General features: G+C 58.6%; 1 protein-coding gene across 8 annotated transcripts in view; it reads right to left on the bottom strand.

Annotated features, from left to right (window-relative positions):
• Window positions 1–607: 607 nt before the first annotated feature.
• Window positions 608–13,299, bottom strand: part of ARHGEF18 (Rho/Rac guanine nucleotide exchange factor 18) — an 89,772-nt gene continuing 77,080 nt past the window's right edge. For all 8 annotated transcript variants that reach the window (XM_070272594.1, XM_023644614.2, XM_070272593.1 and 5 more), the window contains 11 exons: window positions 12,175–12,353; window positions 11,218–11,309; window positions 8,223–8,402; window positions 6,930–7,067; window positions 6,399–6,523; window positions 5,741–5,797; window positions 5,602–5,649; window positions 5,018–5,488; window positions 3,986–4,316; window positions 2,798–2,920; window positions 608–2,716 (listed from right to left, as the gene is read on the bottom strand). In XM_070272594.1, coding sequence (XP_070128695.1) covers window positions 2,556–2,716; window positions 2,798–2,920; window positions 3,986–4,316; window positions 5,018–5,488; window positions 5,602–5,649; window positions 5,741–5,797; window positions 6,399–6,523; window positions 6,930–7,067; window positions 8,223–8,402; window positions 11,218–11,309; window positions 12,175–12,353 — 1,905 coding nt within the window. In that variant the 3' untranslated portion in view covers window positions 608–2,555. The remainder of the gene's footprint in view (window positions 2,717–2,797; window positions 2,921–3,985; window positions 4,317–5,017; window positions 5,489–5,601; window positions 5,650–5,740; window positions 5,798–6,398; window positions 6,524–6,929; window positions 7,068–8,222; window positions 8,403–11,217; window positions 11,310–12,174; window positions 12,354–13,299) is intronic.

Here is a 13,299-nt window from a genome sequence, read left to right as displayed (position 1 = left end):
GTGGCATTCCCCGAACCTCAGCCTTGTCTGGTGGCTGCTTCTCCTGGGGGCCACTGCAGCCACTGGCACTGCCACTGCCTGGCTTGGAAGGTGACCATCAACTGGGGCTTCCTTAGTGGGAACGAGAGCAGAGTCCTCGGCCCGGGCCCCTCTGTGTGGTCTCCTCAGACCCGATCACTCACCACAGGCCTGGCGTGCAGGCAGCTGGTCCCAGCCAGGGTAGGGTGGGGGAACTGTCACTTGGCCGGGAGGTGTCCCCACCTCCCTGCTTCCCCACCCCAGCCACGGGGCAGGGGGAGCAGTGTGGTCACCCTCCCACAGGCCTGATGCCTGTACCCAGTAGGAGAGATGACAGCAGCTGTGGGGGTCCCTATGGCGACCTGGGCCCACCCTGGACGGACAGGATGGGACAGCCTGGTGTCAGGCAGGCCCTGGTCCCTCCCTGGCTCTCCTGGCTCCAGGCAGGCGCTGTCGAGGGGAGCTGGGGGGCCCTGGGCCTGGGCCTCCCCAAGGTCCCATTCCAGCAGAGGCTCCAAGGGGGCCCCACCAGAACCCACCACTCCAGCACCAAAGTTTGACAAAACCCCAGAGAACGGCCACTCGCAGCTCATCTGAGACACTTTTATTGCTAGAATCGGGTCTTAAGTTCTATCCCGCGGTGAGGAAATGCATCATTGTAAAAATAATTGTCGCGTGGACTAAGATCACGGTCACGATGGACGAAGACGTGCACAGATCCCACAGAGACCAGAACGTCTGCTGACCACCAACTTTACAAGTAAAATCGGGCTCCACCCGGGAGTGACCTCAGCATACTGGTGAGAGATGGACCAACGCCGCCACCCGGCTGAGACAGGCCCGGCCGCATGGCAAGGAGCACCGATCCCCACCGCGTGGGTGGGAACTCCTTGAACGTCTTATGGTCCCAGGAACCACGGCGGCGCAGAGGGTCAGACCAGAGCATGCGCACAGGGGCGCGCGGCGGTGACACCACCCAGTATGAGGGCCCGGGAACGTCGCCTTCACAACAGGACAGGAACCGGAGTCAACTTCTAAAGTGCTCCGCGGCTTCTCAGGACAAAACGCAAAACACTGATTCTAGACATGGCACAGGGGAGCTGAGGGGGTCACAGGACGAGGGAGGTGGCTTCTTGCTCCTCTCTGAGGCTGCAGGCCCCGTGGGCAGTCGACAGGGTGGGGGAGGGGAGCGAGAGGTGCTCGGGAGAGGTTCCCGACGGCTGCTTTCAGTTCCCTGTCACCGACTGGCTGTCACCTCAACCCCGTAGTGCCCCTGCTCCTGGTCAGCACAAGAGCCAGTCCTCCCGCCAACGCTTAGGGAGATGCTGGGTTCGGGCCCCGGGGGGGGCAGCAGAGAAAGGCTGAAATGTTCTCGCTTCCCCACCCCAGCACCCAGGCTTGAGTGGGGCCAGAGCTGGAATGTGGATCTGAAGCAGCTGCCACCTCTGGACTGCTCCTGGACATCCAACCCCACTGCCAACATCTACAGCCACGCGGCCTTCGCCCCCGGCCAGGGGAAGTTGACTATACGCTATGACAGCTCGCTGGACCTGAGGCGCCCGTGAGGTGGCCCTCTGCCCACTCAAGGCCCCCAGGCCATGGAGGACCCCTCCTGCGTTTCACCCTCATCCGCCTGGACATGCGGCCCCACTCCTCTGCTTCATGTCGCACCAGCCTCTGCCCATCAGTGAGGGACACCTGCCCTGGGGGCTTCCTCCCGGCAGCCCCAAGAACGCCAGCCCATCTCTCCGGGGCTGAGGACCCTCTGCTGGGGCCGGGACCCTCGTGATTCGACCTCCTGGACAGGCGGAGCCCTGGAGAACGGCTGGTGCCCTCGAGAAAGCATCGAGTTTGACAACGGCAGGTTTTAAAAACCTGCCAAGTTAAAATGAGTTGTGGTCAGCCCCTTTCAGGAGGCGCTTCCAAACCCACAGAACCCGCCTAGAGTGCGCCATCGGCCATCCTCTCCAGCCGCCCTGCCCCGTGGCCCTGTCCCAGCCTCGAGGTTCCCCGCGCACCCACGCAGTCTCTGCTTTGGAAGTTGATTCTGCCGACAGACACAGCGACACCCCCGGCCCCTTGGGTGCTCTCATGACACGCTCCAGCGTCTCCTCGTGGCCATGGAGCCCAGCCAGCACCTCATCTGACCAGAATCTGGCTTGTCATGAGTCTTCTTGCGGAACCACCACCGTTTGTCACTACCTTGGGAAAACAGCTGGGAGTCGACCTCTCCCTACCCCAATGGGGGGTATGACGTAAAACCGCTCCTGGGCTTAGCTCTGGTCAACCTTCGATTAAAAACTTGCCTTTCTGTATTAAAAAAACAGGTTTAGAAAAGTACCCAGGCACCAGTGCTAAACCTACGGAAAGAGCCTTGAGACCACAGGCTGCCGCTGGCCCTGCCCTGCCCTGCCCCCAGCTGGGCGGGGGGTGGCGGTGGCTTGCTCAGGATCGGGAGGGGGACAGCTGGGTGGTTCCCCAGAGAGCGCGGAGGGTGGGCAGGACAGGGAGGGGCCTGCACCTTGAGCCACAGCCCCCTAGAAGAAGATGACATCTTCCTTGCTGGCTTCTTCCTTGTCGAGTGGTGTGGTGGGCAGTGGCGACGGGGACGGGGGCACGGATGCCCCCCCAGCCTTGAAGGAGAAGCACTCGGTGGGGGCATTCGATGGGGCCGGGCTCGGGGTCGGGAAGCCAGGATCTGCAGAGAGAGGGGGTTGTGGTGGTCAGCAGCTGCTGGGCACTGGGCGCGCGGCCTGCTTCCCCGGGGGGCTGGGCTCACCTGGGGAGGGCACAGGGCTGTGGCTGCTGAGGACGGGACTGAGTGAGCGGCGGCTCCGAGACGCGCTCTCGTCCTTGCCCATGAGCTTGTTGAGAAGCGGCTGCTGCTTGAGATCGAATGAGCCTGAAGAGGGAAAAGGCGCAGTGTGGGGGCGCTCGGCCTCGCTCCAGGCACACAAGTGGCCCCACACCTCAGCCAGGGGCCTCCCCCACTCCTTGGTCCTTCCCACAGGCAGCCAGGAAAGGCCCCCAGCACCCCTTCTCAGGGACAGACCCCACTCGGGTATTGAGCCACAAATGCAAAAACAGAGCAGCTCCTACCCGACCACAGAGGGCTCCAGAGTAATTTGGCCTCTGGACGGGGGCTGAGACCCCAGAGCCCCAGAGGTCCTGGGACACAGGCCCTGCTTCTCAGGAACGCCCCTGGGAGGGCCCCCCGCCGGGGCCTGCAGGCTCGCAGGGCCTGAGGGAGCCCCGGGGTTTTGTGTACTGGGGGCCGCTTGCTGCAGGGGGCTCCGAGGCGAGGATCTCAGTGTCCCCGCCGTGGAACTAAGACATGGGGTAGAGTCCCCGGCACCAGGACCTGCCCCTGGCAGGGGCTCGGTGGGGAGGGTTAGCCTCGGTCACCACACTGTCCCTAACTGACCAGGGCTCTTGGACTTCTTATCTCTCGTGACCACATCCGAAAAGGTCTCCAAGGCCCCTTCTTTCTGAATTGCCAAGACGCTCCCTTGCCTGCGGCCCAGGGTGAGGACCGAGGTGGGTCTGTCATGTCAGTTTCGCTTCTTGCGATGAAAGACCTCTGTTTGTGTGTTGGCGGAGTTGTGGGGGGCGTGGCCTCAGCCACATAGCCAGCCGTGCCTTCTGGTTTCCTCCTGGCCCCCCATAGGAGGATGGCCCTGGGGTCCCATTTTTCTGTGCCCGCAAGGAGCCGCTTTGGTTTCACAAATAGCCCACAGCTGGACTCCCCCAATCTGAGAAGAGGGGTCGGGCAGGCAGCAGAGGTCACCCATCTCCTGTATTATGCGGAGAGGATAGGGGGAAGCCTGGCTCCAACCGGCTCGCCCAGCGAGCCAAGTCCCGGGCCCTGTCCCGCCCCCTCTTGGCCCCACCCTGCCCGCCCTTGGCCCCGCCCCCTCCCGGACCCCGCCCCGCCCCCTCATGGCACCGCCCCGCGCGCCTGGCTCACCTGAGCTCTCCCAGCGCTGGGAGCCCCTGCTCTTGCCGCCCTTGTCCTTGCTGCCCTTGGTGGAGGCGGCCAGCTTGGTGGGGATCTGCTGCTGCACGGCCGTCTGCCTCTGGATCTGGTTGGTGGCGCTGAGCAGCTGGATGGGCACGTCGCTCTTGGCCGGGCGGCTCTCGGTCGGGGCGCTGTCCCGGCGGGCCACCTCCGAGCGCTCGGGGTACTCGGGGCCGCCCGACAGCAGCACGCTCACCCGGGGCCCTGGCGCTTTGGACAGGCCCGCGGGCCCTTCCAGCCCTTCCCCGTCGAAGCTGGCAGAGTGGCTTGGCGGCTGGGCCTGCAAGAGAGACAAAAGACACATCCCAATGCCTTTGTTCCTGCTGCCAGCCCCCCGGGGAGCCTAGACAAGGAGCCGCCCCCTTCAGATTTGCACAGCACCCAGCCAGGCTCGCTGCCCTGCGCCCGGTTCTAGGCCTGCCAGAGCCGCCATTCATCGCCTGGCCCCCAAACACAGACAGACATACGTGCTTGCACAGCCCCACACATGTGCACACCCACGGGCACACTCTCACATGCCCACATTCTCATACATGTTTACACGAATATTGACATTCATATGCACACAACTCACACACACACACGTCCGTGCACATACACACACACCAGCACGCTCACACTCTTACACTAGTATGCTCACACTAGCCCACTCACACGCATACACTAGCAACACACGTTCATGCAATGCACTCATACACTATTGCACTCACACACATCCATGCATGTAACATACTCACACTTGCCCTTACATTAGCACACTCACGTCCATGCAATATGCACGCACTAGCCCCTCACACTTGCACATCCACGCATGTAACACACGCTTGCTCTTACACCAGCACGCTCATACTCATCCACACACATACAGGTGCACTCACACTAGCAAGCTCACATGTCCATGCAGTACACACGCACACACCCTAGCACGCTCACACTCTTGCTCTAGCCCACTCACACTCACTCTTGCACGCGCACACTCACCTCTGCCAGCGCCTCGGGCGGCAGCGCCCCGGGCACCGTGTGCTGCTTCTTGAGCCTCCGCAGCAGCTCCAGGCGCTCGCGCTCACGCTCCACGGCGCGCTGTGCCTCGCGGAGCCGCTCCAGGTCCTGCTGGTAGGCCTGCCGCTGGCGCTCCAGCTCGGCGCGCTCCTGGCCCAGCCGCTCCTGCAGCCTCTGCGCCTCGCCCTCGCGCTGCTGCAGCCGGGCTGAGGCCAGGTCCAGCTCCTGCCGCTGGCGCTCCCGCTGGCGCTCCCAGCGCTGCTGCTCCAGCCGCAGCTGGCCCTGCAGCTTCTGCACGCCCGCCAGCTCCTCCCGCTGCTTCTCGAAGTTGCGCTGCCTCTCCTGCTCCAGCAGCAGGTTCCCGCGCGTCGACTGCAGCCGCAACTGCTTCTCGCGCTCCTGGATGGTGGCCCTCTGCATCTCCACGTAGCTGTCCTGCTGGGCGATGACCGCCTGCGGGGAGGGACCGGTGAGGGCCGGGCTCCAGGCTGATTTCAGGAAGAGTGTGCCCTTCCCCAGGAAAAAGGCAGGTGCAGTGTGTCACTCTCTCCCAGAAGCCCCTGTACCTGGAGGCTGAGGAGCAGCTGGGACAGCGTCTGGATCCTCTGGACAAGCTGTGGAGACAGGGAGAGAGATGCTGGCTCTGCACCGAGCTGTATGAGTGTGCACACCGGCCCCGGGGAGATGCAGGAGCTAGGCACCTACCTCCGACTCCAGGACGGTGGGCACACGGGGGCTGGACTCTGGGCCTGGGGCCTCCACCTGCAGAGACAGCAGCACGAGGAGCTTCTCAGGGCCAATCCAACTCGAGCTGGACTCGCTTATTATTGACAAGAATGGGGCACAGGTGGCCCCAGCGAGGTGGAAGGGCGGCTGTCATGGGCCCACGGTGTGGGAGGCTTGGTTAGATGAGCCTGTCCAGAGCGCTCAGAGGTGAAGCTTGTGTGCCGGCCGGGGGGAGCCCAGGCCTCACAGCTGGCCAGAGGCAGCCAGCCTGAGACTCTGAGACCGCAGGCTGGCCCTGCTTCAGCGTCCGTGGGCGTGAGGACACCTGTGCGGACTGAAAGCTCGTGGTCCCCATACGGTTTTTCTCACCTGTTGAGGGGGCCATGGCTACTGCCCTGAGCCCGCCCACTTCCCTGCCTCCCGCCATTCCCGGGGCCGGGAGACGGCCCGCACGTTCACTGGGGCTGAGGTGTTACTATTATTCACTGAGAAGCAGAGCGGCACGTGTGGCTGTTCGCCATGAAGATGGCGACACCAGGCAAGCCAAACACAGGCTGTGCGCACCCGTGAACAATGATGAAAAGGACACGCGCCGCCTGTGTACCGAACTGAGCAACACCCCATGGAAGCAACGTACCGCCTGCGGGGCTTCCTCGGAGGCCCCCGGGGTGTCGCCGAGCTTCGAGTCCGGGTTGCTTACAGGGCCCTGCCAGTCTTGGAGGCTGGGGTCATTGCTGCAGACTTTCTTCCTAAAACTGCCACCTGAAAACCCCACACCAGGTGTGTTAGGATGCTGTGGGTCCCATGGGAGTCTGGAACCCGCGCCCCAGCCAGGGTAGGACATCGTGGCCGGGGTCCTGCCCTCGGACCTGTGCCGAAATGGCAGCATTTGTGGCACAGAGACCGGTGGGAACAGGAGGGCTGGTCTGGGTGCTGCTGTTAGGACACGACTGACAACACCTGGAAGGTTCCAGAACCCCAATCATGGAGAGTTTATAGACAGTTGAGGGGCAGCAGTAGCAGAGATGCCAAACAGCAAACGCCTGGGCTTTGCCAAGGATGCTGTGGGAGGGGAATGTTCCAGAAACTGCACAGCCTCCTGCGGCTGAAGACCTTCCCTGGGGCCCCGAGAAGCCCCAGCCCCAGGGTGACAAGTGCCACCACTCACTCTTGCCGGGGCTGCTCGTGCTGTCATAGCCCCCAAAGGTCTCTGCCCTGCGGGGCAGGGCCGTGGAGCTGCCTCCGTCTTCCGCCTGGCCGTTGGTGCTGCCCAGCTGCCTGCAGATCAGGCTCTGGATGTCCTCGACTGTGGAAGGAGACGAGAGGAGCTGAGTTCCCCTGTGGAACCAGGCTGTGGGCATCAGAGTGCAGGGGGCCGCGGGGACGTGGGGCCGAGGAGCTCACAGGGAGTTTGTCACCCCCTCTCCATCGCTGGATGCGATTCTGTGCACCCCAATTTTAGGTACTGCCACTGGGATGTGCCAGTCGGTGTCTAAAGGAGAGGCCGGGCCACGGGGCAGCCACGTGGGAGAGGCGCTCCGGGGGCCTGGGCATCCTGGGTCAGGGATGCTCTAGGCCTTCGAGGGAACTCGATGTGGCCACTGCTTTTGTGACAACGGTTACACAAAAGGTCAGGGGCCGGACTGGCCACACAAAGTACTCCAGGACAAGCAAGCTTTGGCCAGGTGAGGAGGTGGGGAGAACATTCCAGACCAAGGTACAGGATACGAGAGGGTCCTCAGGGGGCCGAGAATAACAGCCTCTGGAGAAATGGGAGGAAGGAGAAGACCGGCACGGCCGGAGGGACCAAGACTGAACAGGAGGAGAGTCTACGCAGGACCCCACTCTGGTCTCTGTTCTCTTCACTCTGAAGGAAAGTTCTGGAGGGCAGGGGCTGTGTCTGTCTTTTTGCTCTTGAAAGAGCAGACTGAATAAGCACTGGCCGCCTTGCCTACCACGTGCCCTGGCCAGCGTGGGCTCAGCAGCTCGTTGGAAGCTGCCAGGGGCTCCAGCAAGGACCCTGACTGCTCTGCGACGCCAGCCGGTGGCAGGGCGCACGCGGAGAGGGCAGGCTGCTTAGGGGCCAGCGCCCTCCGGTGGCTGCTGCTGCTCAGAAGCCTCTTCCTGCTAGACGTGGGGTTCCGGGCCCAGGAGCCCTCTGAAATGACCCACCACATGGGCACGTGTGCGTTTTCTGAGGATATCATCAGTGACCCACTTATCAGAAACAGGAGGGACCTCTTGAGTGTGGGGACCTCATCTCAGTCAACTTCAGATCCCCAGGGCCCAGCACGGTGCGTCACACGTAGCAGGCACCCAGGAGTGTCTGCTGGCCGTGAGAGAAGGTGTTTTAAGCCTGCACCTGATGGTGTCTAAGGACCTTCTGGCTCTAGCAGGTGCTGGTGGGGTCAGCGCTGCTCCTGGGCACACGGCTGCCCAGCAGAGCCCTGCGGCTACTTACTCTCGCTCACGGCCGACTTGAGAATCAGCTCCCCCTGCAGGTTCTCGGCGGGGTCCCCTCCTCGGAAGAGTCGCGAGTGGGCCAAGTCGTCGAGTCCACTCAGCTCGGCCATCTCCAGGTAGATCTGCCGCTTCTCGCTGAGGCTCTGGGCGATCTGCTGGTCCTTCTGGTTCAGTCGCTCTGCAAAGTGACGTGGAGGTGGTGGCCCGCCTTCTCTGGGACAGCTTCCCCAGGAGCCGTGGAAAGGTGCCTTGCAGGGGACCCTCCCTGCCCCACACCCTATCCCGAGGGCGTGGCCCCGTCTTCTGCTCATTGCCCCAGTCGGAAAAAGCAAACACAGCAGGGTGTGTGTGAGGACCATGACAGGCTGATTTATTAGTTTGGGACAAACTGAGAGCCTGATAAAACATCTCAAAATCTTCCTCCACGCATTTGGGTCAAAGTTTTCTTCCTTTAAATCCTTCTTACAAGTCTCCAGCTTTTATACCATTTTTTTGCTACTGTGACCGCAACTTAATTTATTAGACTTTCTCATTGGTAGTTGCCACTATATATACATCACGTTCACCTAAATTATTGAGCTCTTACCACTTCCAATCATTTCCCAGTTGATTCTACTGGACTTTACAGGCAAATAATCATGTCACATGTAAAAAATCATTCTGTCACCTCCTTTCCTATCAGGATATCTTACTTCTGTTTCCTGCCTCATTACCCTGGCTGGAACTTCCAGGATGAAGATAATTATGGTGACAGTGGGTGGCTCTGCCTGGCTCCTGACTGTGATGAGAGTGGCCCTGACTTCCAGTGTTAAGGGGGTGATTGGCTTTTGATCCAAGATAGGAAAGAATATCTTTTTTTTTTTTAAAGATTTTATTTTTCCTGTTTCTTCCCAAAGTCCCCTGGGACATAGTTGTATGTTTTTAGTTGTGGGTCCTTCTAGTTGTGGCATGTGGGATGCCCCCCTCAGCATGGCCTGATGAGCAGTGCCATGTCTGCGCCCAGGATTTGAACCGGCAAAACCCTGGGCCACCAAAGCAGAGCACGCGGACTTAACCACTCGGCCACGGGGCCAGCCCCCTGGGAAGAATATCTTGATAAAGAAAATATCTTTGAATTTCTAACTCACTAAGAATCTTGTCAGGAATGAGTGATGGATAGATATTATTGTATGACTCTGTGGCATCCATGGAGATGCGTCTATGCAAGGCATATATTTTATTACTATTCAGCAAAAATAAAGCTTTAGAGGGGCCAGCCCAGTGGCGCAGCAGCTAAGTTCACACATTCTGCTTTGGCAGCCTTGGGTTCGCCAGTTCGGATCCAGGACGTGGACCTACACACCACGTATCAAGCTGTGCTGTGGTAGGGGTCCCACATATAAAGTAGAGGAAGATGGGCACAGATGTTAGCTCAGGGCCAGGCTTCCTCAGCAAAAAGAGGAGGATTGGTGGCAGAAGTTAGCTCAGGGCTAATCTTCCTCGAAAACCAAAAAAACCCAAAAAACAAAAACAAACAAAAAGACTTAGAATGGGATGAAATGAAAATTATGTTAGGATTAGGTTTCTAAGGCCCAAAGGGATTTCCTCCCCCCTTTTTTGGACACTTTTTATTAATACCCTGAAATATATACTTCTCCCCACAAAGAGATAAAGTATATACTACCTAATTTTACGTAGTTCTTGCTTAGATGTTACCTAAGTTAAAAATAAATATTGCAGTGAGTGAGAGGGAAAAAGGGAAGTTGATTGAGACCACAAAGCAGTAGGCCTCGTTCTTGGCAATGACCTCACTGAAATCTTACAGGAATCTGTTAAAACTGGGGAGGGCACTGCATAAGCACAATGTGGTCCATCCATGCAAAGGAGCGGTGTTCAGCGTAAAAAGGAAGGGGATTCTGACACACGCTACAGCATGAATGAACCTTGAAAACATCATGCTCAGTGAAATAAGCCCGACACAGAAGAACAAATATTGCATGACTCCATTGATACGAAGCATCTAGAACAGGCAAACTCATAGAGACAGACAGGAGATTAGAGGTTACCAGGGGCTACGGGGAGGAAGGAACGGGAATGACTGCTAAGGGGGATGGGGTTTCTTCTTCTTTTTTTTTTTTTTGGTGAGGAAGATTGGCCCTGAGCTAACATCTGTTGCCAATCTTGCTCTTTTTGCTTGAGGAAGATTGTCCCTACCTAACATCTGTGCCAACCTTCCTCTATTTTGTATGTGGGACACTGCCACAGCATGGCTTGATGAGCAGTGTGTAGGTCCACACCCAGGATCTGAACCTCTGAACCCCAGCGTGCTGAAGCAGAGTGCACAAACTTAACCACGATGCCACCCAGGCTGGCCCCTGAGGTTTCTTTTTGGAGTGATGAAAATGGCCTAAAGTTGACTGTGGTGACAGCTGCACTACCTTGTGACATATACTAAAAGCCACTGCAGGGTACACTTAAATGCATAAATTGTATGGTATGTGAATTATATCTGAAGAATGTAGTTAAAAAAAATTAAAACAGGGTGGAGGGAGCTGATGGCCCTGGTCACAAAGCCAGGGCTGGTCTGGATGTGCCTGGCTCTAGGAGGAGGCTGCAGGAGCCCAGTGCTACTGCAGTAGGTCTCCCGTGGGGTTCTTTTGTACGTGACCTGGGACACCCACGGCAAGCTCCTCTCTGAACGAGAACCGAGGGAGGAGCCAGCGTGTGAGGCAAAACAATCATGTGTGGAAGGGGCTCAGGGGTCCTGAGCGCCCCCTCTTTCCCACACGCCCTCCGGAAGATCACTACCCCATGACAAAGCCGTGTCGCAAACAGCCAGCAAGACACAGACAGTCCAACCAAAACTTGTGCTTGCTTGGGCGGTGACTCGCTCCATGGCCAATCCCGAGGGGGCAGAAGAGAAATGCCGCTGGTGGGCCCAGGGCCTGCTGCCTAAGGAGGGCCCTGCCGGGTCACGTCACCACATGGGGACATGTCTGTGGACTCCCTCTTACCTTGGAAGTCCCTCAGCCTCATAGCTCGGGCCTCCATCATCTTTCTCTCCTCTTCGGCCTCGCTGAAGGGCCCCTCCTCCTCGTCCGGACAGCTGCAGGGAGAGGGGACAGATGGACGAGCATGCCTCACCGGCTGGCCGGCTTCTGAAACGGGCGCTGAGGCTCATCTGCAGAAGTGGCCGCTAAGCGCATCTCTGAGTTTGTGAGCGATTTAGCTTGTTAATGGTGTGAGGAAAAAAAAAGGGGGGAAAAGATAGCCGTGGCTTTTATCCAGTCTCAAAGTGTTGGGACGTAACTGGGCACAAGTTTTAAACGCCTGGCCATGACGAGGTGGAGAAGACTGGGGCCAGCTCCTTTCCTGGGGACCTGCCAGGTGAGGGAGGCTGCAAGCCCGTCAGAGCCGAAGCTGAGCATCAAGGGAGCTCTGAGGAGGCTAAGGCTTCGGGAAGCTTCCAGGCATCAAGAGAGGGAGAGCTGGCTGGCTGGACGTGGGGAGTGGGTCACTTCCCCTGTTTACTGTGGGGACCAGCAGCCAGGCATTGCATAGGGGCACAAGGCTGGGGTCCTGAGGGGTCCCTCGGCCCGAGGAGGAAGGACACGATGTCACGACCTGCTCCAACAGGTCTGGCCGCAGACTGGGGGCGGGGGAGAGCCCAGCATGTCAGGTGAGTGTCCCAGCAATATGGAGGGTTAGAGCTGCCTGGCCCCAAATCCTCCAGCCAGAAACTCCTGGGCCTTTCTAGGCGTTGTGGAAGGAGCCGGAATGGTGCCTCTGTCCCTTTTAGATGGGGAGATGGAGACAGCCACAGGTGGAATGAGGAAGACGAAAACAGGTCTCCTGTCTGCCCACGACCTGTGGCCCTCTCTCCGGCACTTCAAAGTCACAGCTGATTTGCCAGCCATCAAAGCCAAGGGCAGAGCCGTCGGCGGAGGGAACACAGAGGAGCCCCGTCTCACCTCTCCACAGCCCTTCGGATGTGGGCCATCCAGGCGTTCCTCTCCTCCTTGGAGCTGGTGTAAATCTCATACATCTCGGGCCCTCGCAGGGAGGCGCTGATCAGAAACATGGCCTTCTCCTCGTTGGCCACTTCCCTCACAATGAGTTTTTGTAGTGAGATGACAGGGCGCTTCGAGTCCTGCGTGGGCGGAAGGCGGTGGGGGTCACCTTTTACCCTACGGAACCCGACGACATCCGTGGAATCGCCACTCCGAGGGGAGGGGGGCGAGGAGGAAAGCCACGTACCCCACTTATTATCAAACAATTAAAGGCAGAAATATTTTGCCATCTGGGGAAAAAAGACACTATGGCAACAATATCCTCGTATCTTTTTAAAGTGTCTGTTTAACATGCTTAAAAAATCTCTTTTAGGGGCCAGCCCAGTGGCACAGTGGTTAAGTTTGCACGTCCCGCTTTGGAGGCCCGGGGTTCACCGGTTCGGGTCCCAGGTGTGGACCTAGGTACCACTTAGCAAGCCACACTGTGGCAGGTGTCCTACACATAAAGTAGAGGAAGATGGGCACGGATGTTAGCTCAGGGCCAGTCTTCCTCAGCAAAAAGAGGAGGATTGGTGACAGATGTTAGCTCAGGGCCAGTCTGCCTCAAAAAAAAAGTGTTTTGTAATCAGTCACTCGTGGTCTCTGTGCAAAATTCAAAGGATACAAACGTAGGTAGTATAAACGACAAACAAACCTTCCTCCGATCCTGGGCCCCAAAGACGCAGAGCCAACCAGTATGCCCAGTCTGCTGTGTATCCCACAAGAGCTTATGCTCTGATAGGGCAGTAAAATGCACATTTTTCACTGGTGGTTATGGGATGATTTGTGTCCCCCCTAATCTGTATGTTGAAACTCTAAACCGTCGCACCTCAGAATGTGAGTGTATCCGGAGAGGGGGCCTTTAAAGAGGTGATTAAGGTAAAATGAGGTCATTAGGGTGGGCCCTAATCCAGTGTGACTCGTGTCCCTATGAGACTAGGACAGAGACGCACCCAGAAGGGGGACCATGTGAGGAAACAGGGAGGAGACAGCCGTCTACACCCGGAGGAGAGAGGCCTCAGGAGAAACCGACCCTGCCAACGGCAG

The sequence above is a fragment of the Equus caballus genome, chromosome 7, assembly GCF_041296265.1.
Source record: "Equus caballus isolate H_3958 breed thoroughbred chromosome 7, TB-T2T, whole genome shotgun sequence".
Taxonomy (NCBI): domain Eukaryota; kingdom Metazoa; phylum Chordata; class Mammalia; order Perissodactyla; family Equidae; genus Equus; species Equus caballus.
This window is presented reverse-complemented; position numbering and strand designations above follow the sequence as displayed.